The sequence below is a fragment of the Plodia interpunctella genome, chromosome 21, assembly GCF_027563975.2.
Source record: "Plodia interpunctella isolate USDA-ARS_2022_Savannah chromosome 21, ilPloInte3.2, whole genome shotgun sequence".
Classification (NCBI taxonomy): domain Eukaryota; kingdom Metazoa; phylum Arthropoda; class Insecta; order Lepidoptera; family Pyralidae; genus Plodia; species Plodia interpunctella.
In genome coordinates, this window is record NC_071314.1 from 4,557,976 (window position 1) to 4,567,154 (window position 9,179).

Consider the following 9,179-nt stretch of genomic DNA (forward strand, 5'->3'; position numbering starts at 1 on the left):
TATCACAAATGGTAAAACCTTAATAAGTTTTCTAACATTTTTATTTAATTAATACACTCTCTTTTTTCAGATTTTGGTAAGGAACGGTGCAGATGCAGACTGTTGGGGGCCTGGCCCGGACGGATGCTTGCAGACTCTATTACACAAGTACGATTGTTTTTGTTTACTTATATAGAATTTGTTTATTTATTTTTCTTTCGTTTTACTACTTTTAATTTGCATGTTCCTGTGTGTCCTCTCAGCCTATCGCCGGATGACTGATGACGGAGCGCATTTAAATTAACGACAATAATTGTTCTCAGAGCTATAGACGAGAACAAGGAGGTGCTAGCCACGTTTCTGATCCGCTCGGGCTGCGACGTGGAGTCCCCGCGGCGGGCGGCGGCGGACGGGGGGGGCGGGGACGCGGTCGCAGAGAGACACTCGCCGCTGCATCTCTGCTGTCAGTGGGGGCTCACCGCCGTCATACAGGTGTTGTGTCACCCATATATAGCTATACTCTGCACGTCTGTGTTTGGGTAATAGAATTACATCATTTTACAAATTTTACCTGATTTTCGTAGTGTCTGTCCAGTAGATTCGGAGAAAACAGTGTGACAGACAGACATACGAGTGATCCCTAACAAAATTTTAAAAAAATACAGAGTCCTTTATAATAGCATATTTTTTTATTTCCAGACTCTTCTAGAACACGGCGCGAACATAAATTCAAAAGACGCAGAAGGCAAGACGCCACTACACATAGCGATAGAAAACCAACACGCAGGAATCATATCCATGCTTCTATCGCATCCGGGCATTGACCTCTCCGCTAGGGACAATAGGGGCATATCTCCATTCGCGGCGGCTTTGACTGCAAGGAATAATAAGGCTGCTCAGTCTATACTGGAGAAGAATCCGTCGGCCGCGGAACAGGTTAGATAAAAATTTAACTTAATTAATTTAATTAACTATAAAATTAATTTTTAATTTAATTTCGTTTGTAGAAAGGTTCAAAATGCAATAAACTGTTAGAATATCTAAACGAAATGTAGGTTTTCAAAAATGTTACTCCACATGAGCACCCAGAGCAAATATTAAAAAAATATATATTCTAATGATATGTGTCAAATTAAAAAATGACAGTTTTGCCAGCACCCAATTAAAGTTGCCTATGTTGAGGTGTTTAATAACCGACGCTATAAGGTCTTTTGCTTGTATCTTAGAATTACTAATTATAACTTTGATAAGAAAATATTTTCTTTTTGTATGCAGGTGGACCGCAAGGGCCGCAATTTCCTTCACGTTGCGATCCAAACATCCGACATGGAGAGCGTAATGTTCCTGCTTTCGGTGGAAGTGGACGTGAACTCGCGGGTTCAGGACGCGACGCTAGCGCCGCCGCTGCACCTGGCGGCCGCCTCCGGAAGCGAAGTGTTGCTGAGGACTTTACTGTTAGCTGGGGCGAGGCCTAATGACCGGGATGCGCATAAGTAAGAATTATTACTAATGAATTTTTATATTTCCTATAAGATAAAATCCAAACATCTGATATGACGAGAGTAGTTGAAGCAAATTCGCGCGTTCAAGATCGACGTAAATTGAATGATGTAAAATAAATTCGAATATTTTGTCAAAAAGCAGACGGTCATGACAGTACGTACGTGGTGAATATTGCGTGATGACGTCATTGTCACGTGACGTTATGTTTTTGGAAAATCAGTGGCAGGTGAATGGCGCATTTCACGCGATTTAAAACATGAACTGTGAAATCGATCGGTGTGTGTGCGCAGACGCACCGCGCTGCACGTGGCGGCGGCGGCGGGTCACGCGGCGATCGTGTCGGCGCTGGCGGGCGGCGGCGCGGACTGCGGCGCGGCGGACGCGGCCGGCGACAGCGCGCTGCACGCGGCCGCGCGTGACGGCCACGCGGCCGTCGCGCGCGCGCTGCTCGCCGACACCGACATCGACGCAGCCGCTACTAACCTCAAAGGTATACTTCGGCTGGAAACAGGTGAAAGTGACACTCAAAGGTCTTGTATGATCACAGACACCCTTACTAATAATCATATAGATATGGGCGACGCGATGATAGTGAAATCGACGCGGCATCTGCTACCCTTAAAGCGATACATAACTGCACACTAGCGCCACCACACATTTTTACCAATTTCTATTGTTTCTTAGAGAAAACGGTGGCCACCAAAATCTTCATGATAGACTGTGACTACATTGTGGAAGGGAACTATAATACATTTCAATAAATTGAAAAATGTAAACAAAAAGTTAACGTAACCACGTGAAATAGAACGAGTTCAATACGGCATAAAAACCCGGCATGTCATTATACCGTAGGTACATGGGACGCAATGAGACACGAGTTTACGGTAGCTACGTTTATTCAAGACTGACTGCAGACAAAGCTAACATAGCAAAATAATCTACCTACATTACAGTCATATATAGTATACCCCTTGTAAATACCGGCACACGAATGGGTACTCAAAATATTAGCGCTTTGTCCCGTTTCTCCTAGAGGAATCTCTTGTATGAGCGAAAAGGAAGATGTGATATCGATCTCCTATAGTTTTCTTACAGTATTACAGTTCAACAGCAAACTCCCGACATAAACAACGACCAAATGATCTTCATTTCTCTCGAAACAGAAACCATCTTTTGTAACAAATAAATAAATTCAGCATAACGAAAACTGCTTTAAATAAGTATCCTAGATGATATTTAAATTTAATTTCCCTAAACAGATGCAAATTTCGTACGATATCAACACCGCCCTTGACACCTGTCAGATAACAGTGACGATGACATTCAATATCGATCCACACTCGAGATCGAAATTTACACCGTTCAAAATCTATAATATTTATTCTTTTGTTTTATGCAGGACGCAATCCATTGCATGAACTGTGTTGGTGCAAGAAGGACAATGCGGCCACAATATGCGAAATATTCCTAGAATATATGCCAGATTATCCCATAAACAGGACAGATTTACAGGTAATTTTCGTTCTATCAATACTATATACAAACAAAAAGGTTTAGATCTGTGTTGGTAACGAACAAACTCGAAATCTACTGAACTGATTTTGATTCAAAAGGTCTACCGTCAAATAATATAGGCTATCTTTTATCGCGTAAAAACGCAGACAATAAGCGCTAGTGTATAATAAAAATATATAAAAAGTACTTATTTATCCGTTATACTATTAACTAGCGGCTTGTCCCGTAGCCTATGTTATTCCTGAACGTTTTGTCCATGTTTGTGCCAAATTTCAACAAAATCGATCCAGTAGTTTTTGGGTTTATTCAAAATAAACAAAACTACAAATCTTTTCTCTTTAAAATATTAGTATCATTATTATATCATTTATAAAAAGCTGTCGAACATTTGAAATATATTTTCGTTAAAAAATTCTTACATTAAATGCTGGATAAAACGATTTTGGATTGTGTTTATTAACTGGTTATGAATGAGATGATTATTTACTTGTTCAAACTTTATTTATCAATATGGTATAAAGGGCGGACATAATGATAAGAGCATTATCTACAATGATAGAAAGTTGACTGCGATCTTCAGGAAAAACTGAAAGATAATTTATGCGGTTACCCTTTTTTGTTTCAACCAGGGTAATACTCCGCTGCTGCTCGCGTACATGAACGGGCAGGGGGCCATGTGTCGGGTTCTGGTCAGAGCTGGCGCGTGTCTCGCGCAGGAAAACAAGGAAGGCATCTCCATTTTCAATTACCAGGTATGTATTAATTTATTAACTTTAGTTATTTATTGGCCTGATGATTGATGTAACCCATCACATTAAAATGGCTGATGATATAATGACAGATTTGTCCACCAATTTCGCAACTTTTGATATATTCTAGGCTTGTCAGCTCTGTAAGGAGTAAATAAATTTTGGGCCGACGACAAAACAAAATTTAAATAATTCGTAGTAAAGTTCGCAGAGCGTTTCGAATTCTGTCATTACAAATTTTAAAATTTTAACAAAGACAAGAATGAGTTTTTCTATATGACTTTACATTAATTGCTCTGTACTGCAGTAATGTCAATTTTATGGATTATTAATTTTGGAAATGATTCCTTCCTCAAGAAAATTTACTGATTGTACTGACCGCACAGCCGCAGCGGTCGAAACGCTCTGCGAACCACAATCTTGGCGACTGAGGAAGCAATCATAAGGCCAACTTCGAAACATCCAAACACGTAGCACGTTACTAACATCCACATTCTCATATCTCATCATCATGTAAAAAGAGAACGTGAAGAATGACGTGCTACGTGTTTTGTTTCATGGTAGCCCCCCAGGGAAAATGCACAGATGAGAGAGAATGCGACAGTGGCGCCACAGCTCAAGTTGTGACAAAGTGTTACCAACAATCAGGTGGCGACGAAGCAGCTGCTGCACCGTCTGCTGGACGCGCTGCGGGCGGAGGCGCCGTGGGCCGAGAGCGAGCTGTGCCAGGAGTGCGGCACCAAGTTCACGCTCACCATGAGGAAACACCACTGGTAGGCACCACACACTGTTTGCCAACTAGCTGTTGCTAAGACGAAAAGACTATCCTTACGTATTAAATTAAAAATTACCTTCCTGTGTAATATTCTTACTTATTATTTCAAATTTCATCAAATTTGCCACAGTACTTAGCCGTGAAAGTGCGATAGACAAGTCAAGACTGTCTCATTTATAATATCATTTCTCATTCAAAATATGATTATGGAAGAAAGGATATAAATATATTGTTTATTTGGTCAGTCGCCACTGTGGCCGTATGCTGTGCAACAAATGCTCGAACCAGGACGTGCCGATCATCAAGTTTGGGCTCAACAAGCCGCAGCGCGTCTGCGAGATCTGCTTCAACGTGCTGCAGGTCGGCGCCAGTTAGTTACCACCCACTGTACTCACTTATATATACCGATGTTCTAATAAAGATTCAACCTAGGCGTGGTTTGGAAATTGGTATGGTATTGTTAATAAAACTCACAACGACATCTGGTACGGTGATCAAAATCAAAACTTTCATAATTTTATAATATAATATTCTTTGAAAATTAAACAGCAGCGACCTCATCACTGGGCCAGATCTTTATCGTTGTCCAACTTTGACATTACCGAGATAACCGTCAGGCTGACACTGCAAGCCGCGGCCCTGTCCTAGCTCCCGAAGCTGCATATATATTTCAAATTACATTTGTATGGAAGATCGGCAGCGTTCTACACTAATACTAATAAAAATCCGACAATCGTTTTTATGTACGACTATTATTTTTTACAGCTATGTCATGAAACTTTATTAACTATATGTAATTATATAGATAGATAAGCAATAAATTAGCATTTTGTTGATTTCAATTTGATCTTTTTGGAGATGCTAAGATTTGAACCCAGGACTTTCGGCATGTGAAGCGAACCTTCAGTGGACTAATTAGTCTATAATGTAAGTTTATGAACAGATGGAAACGTTTTATTACCTAATGTGTATTAATAGTTCCGTTCCCATCCAGAGATTCACTAGGGTATATGTTATGCCCTAGTTGATGAATCTATACTTTGTTCTGGGCTTAAATACGATTTTTTAAAATATTTAAACATAATTTGAACTGACAAATCATCTGATGTTCTAGACTATTCAACATGGTAGCTGAGTCAACGAAATGCAAATATTGTGATCTCGTTATTACTTTTACAATAAAACGCAGTTCCATTTTGTAATCTTCAGTTCTTGACATACAATTTCTTTGTAGTTTTTATTACATGAGGTCGTAAATTTTTTTTTACGTTTTATTTGTGACGTATACAGCATTCCTGTAATGCATAACCCATATATAAATATAAGAGTAGTAAAGGTACTTATACTTTCCCCGTCGCCAATTGCCAGTTTATGCATTGTGTCTCGAATCTTCGCAATCGAGGGATTAGAGCCATCCATATAGTAACAATATGGCTTCAAAATGTTAGTGCCTCAACTTTTTCAATACTAGACGCTAATATAGAAGTAGGATGATATTTAAGAAGTATTTAATTACTAAAGATGTATCATACTGCTATAATTTAATGGTGTTATTATTTACAGCAAATAGTAACGCTTATGTAAATGAGTTACAGCACATTTTATATTGACATAAATAGTTTTGGAAATATCCAATTTTTAAAAATATATCTCTTTCATACATGCATTCAATACAATTTTTTCAAGTCTGGGGCTGGTAGGCCAATTAAAATTATGGTCCATAGATAAATAGATTATTGTCAATTTTCCAAAATATAGTCTCTAATCTTTAAGATTATGTAAATACTACGATTATGTTGTAATCTGAATATTAGACATAAGATGCAATAAAACACGATATTTAAAAACCATTTGTGTGAATAAGGAGCCAGACATCAACATCATAATGCTTTAAAAATACATTTCAATGTAATGGCGTTAAATAAATCCAGAAACCCACCTTAGAAAACTACACTTCGTAGTTTTTCCCCTATTTTTTAATTTGGTATTATGTTTAATAAATTTTTAACGAATTCTAATGTTTGCACATCATGTTGATAAAAGTATCATATCTGCAAGAAAATCTATTGAGTTTTATTATAGAGGTAAATGTTTAAAGAACATTTAAAGTATTTGGCTCTTATTGGACTGCTTGTATCGTCAGTCTACCTGTGATATTTTTTCCAAATTTTGGGTCTCTTAAGTATTTTTTTAACTGCACATTCCTTTATCATAATTATTATAAGAAATCGCAAAATGATGCAAGCGATTGCCTAATTCCTGATAAAAGTGCAATCGTGTCATGATTGCATGTTTTATCCTATTTGACTATTGTGATCCAAGAGAACATTCTAAGTGTGATCTTTCTGCACCAAACTTTTCTTGGTTGGTTGGGAGAGTCATAGCTTGAATTACGTTTTTGGTACGGCCTATCTACCAGAGTGGAAATTTACCCTCTTCACACTAGTAGACTAGTTGTTGTTATTTGTTTAAAAGTTTGTCTGTGGCTTATTATTTTAGTTTGTGTGTAAAACGAGAGTGCCATTTGGTTTATTTTTGTATTGTTGAAATTTTAAAAATATTATCGGCATTTATGTACCTGTATGTTTTCCAAATTTTATATTTGCTTTAATGAAATATATAATGAGTATGAAATATTTCTTTCACTTTATGGACCATTCTCAAACACCCTATTTATTATAGTCATAATAATTGAAATGTTTGTGAAATTAATTAAAATTAAAACTTTTTGAGAAAAAAACAACAGTTGTAACTGTGATTATTTTTATTTACAAATAAACTGTAACAACAACATCTGTCAATTCTCACACTTTTACTTAAAGAAATAAACTAATAAATAGACCTAGACCCTTCACATCATGATGACAATAAAATAACACTACTTTTGAAATTGTTGTCAACTTTACTTTAGCTTTTTAAAGATTTCCTTACCAACACAATGGTCTAGGACATACAGATAGTCAATGAGTTCCTGTTCACAGGTCTCTGCAGTGTTGGATCGGGAATTTACACGATCATTACATTCTTGGTAAACCCCCCACTGAGCTTGAGCATCCTGTTTCTGAGCACACGCATCCTAAAAGTGAAATTAAAATATGTTATGAAAAATTAATTCTATATTATTAACTACAGTGAAATGTTGAGCTACAAACAACATACCAAATTATAATGTTGAAAGGGTTATGGATTTTAAAATAATGGAAAAAGAAATAGGTGAACACCAAAGAAAAAATGTGATGGTTAACATCAGACAGGGAGAAATGGAGGAGACTTACATTCTGTACAGTACTAAGCAATAATAATCTCACTAAATACAAAGTACTTATTTTATCTTACAAGTGCATTATGAATAAAAATAGGTTTTTTAGGAAATTATTTTTATGTTTTACTTTAGAATGTATAGGTTTAAACTCATAATTGAAGATTGTTTACATGTTAGGACTCCTATGAAAAAACATGAGTACAAATTATCAAATTACAATACAAGGGTGATCAAATATTTTAAAAAATTGCATGGCTTACTAAAATAAAATGGCATTATATTATACTTTATAAACATAGAAATAGATTGTGAAGAATATTTTTTTTAATATTTGAAGGAGCTGTAAGGTACTGATTTATCTTTTTCCAGCCTAGAAAGAACAAAAAACCATGTATGGATAGAGATGGACACATATGCAATCTTTTCCCAAAAAGTCCTGTCCATCTTGCTGTGGCATCTTGAGAGTTAGGTTTGTATCTAGACAATCTTAGCTCTAGAAATGAAAATTGTTTTAAAAAATATTTTGGGACGAAAATGAATACCTAGCATATTTGAAGCAGCGGATGCTCAGTGACTGATTAAAATTATACAGCTTATTATGGTGATGGAAATAAAAGGCAACTACTGGTAAATTCCACATCATTGAGTAGGCCCACATGGGAAACAGTATAAAGATAATACTTACAGATAATACTTACTTCATTGAAGAAACAATATTTACAGAGTACAAGTACTTCGAAAGATTATGAGACATGTTAATAAGTTGTGATAATACTATGAGAGAAGTTCTCTTCTTAATCTAAGGAGTGAAGTACAAATTTATTATCTTGCTAGAGGTTATATTTTTAGTTGCGTGCAATACCTAAATGAAACGATTTTAACAATCGACTATTGTATTGTGATAATTGGTTTAAAAAAACAATTAAAATACGTACCCTTAGTTCCTGCTGAGGGTCTACCAGATCTTCCTCCTCGGCGGCCTCCTCCTCCTCAGCCTTGACTACAGGAATAATTTTATCGGTTGGCTTGGACATGGTTTCTGAAACCAAATACACTGTTTCACAAAATGTATTTGAAACTATTGAACACTTAAGATATTGTGTAACAATCACTAAAACATTATATTTTAGAATCTTTTACCAAATCCTAAAACCGATGATGCAACGAGCGACTGACAGCAGATAAAAATGTTGCATAGATTAAAAAACCTTTACTCTTTGAAAAAACCTTACTTAGTAGGAATTCAGTGAGTGTGCAGTGCATACGAAACTGTCAGTGTATGCCTCGTTTGCTATGACTGACTTCATCTTTATGCAAAGCAACATATTGCAAGTGAAACAAACATAAACAAACAAATAAAATTTTACTTTCAAATTGTTTTAAAATTTGCGTTTTT

The 9,179-nt window shown here is 36.4% G+C and overlaps 2 protein-coding genes across 3 annotated transcripts in view; one reads left to right on the forward strand and one right to left on the reverse strand.

Annotated features, from left to right (window-relative positions):
- Window positions 1-7,155, forward strand: part of LOC128679199 (uncharacterized protein) — a 40,975-nt gene extending 33,820 nt beyond the window's left edge. For both annotated transcript variants that reach the window (XM_053761269.2, XM_053761268.1), the window contains 9 exons: window positions 71-147; window positions 303-471; window positions 679-915; window positions 1,255-1,472; window positions 1,773-1,972; window positions 2,882-2,994; window positions 3,627-3,749; window positions 4,395-4,519; window positions 4,767-7,155. In XM_053761269.2, coding sequence (XP_053617244.1) covers window positions 71-147; window positions 303-471; window positions 679-915; window positions 1,255-1,472; window positions 1,773-1,972; window positions 2,882-2,994; window positions 3,627-3,749; window positions 4,395-4,519; window positions 4,767-4,896 — 1,392 coding nt within the window. In that variant the 3' untranslated portion in view covers window positions 4,897-7,155. The remainder of the gene's footprint in view (window positions 1-70; window positions 148-302; window positions 472-678; window positions 916-1,254; window positions 1,473-1,772; window positions 1,973-2,881; window positions 2,995-3,626; window positions 3,750-4,394; window positions 4,520-4,766) is intronic.
- Window positions 7,156-7,267: 112 nt separating this feature from the next.
- On the reverse strand, window positions 7,268-9,057 carry LOC128679205 (cytochrome b-c1 complex subunit 6, mitochondrial-like). Its single transcript, XM_053761281.1, has 3 exons — window positions 8,924-9,057; window positions 8,719-8,822; window positions 7,268-7,597 (listed from the first exon to the last, which is right to left on the reverse strand). The coding sequence occupies exons 2-3, from the start codon at window positions 8,815-8,817 to the stop codon at window positions 7,424-7,426; spliced, it is 273 nt and encodes a 90-aa protein (XP_053617256.1). The 5' UTR covers window positions 8,818-8,822; window positions 8,924-9,057; the 3' UTR covers window positions 7,268-7,423.
- Window positions 9,058-9,179: the final 122 nt, after the last annotated feature.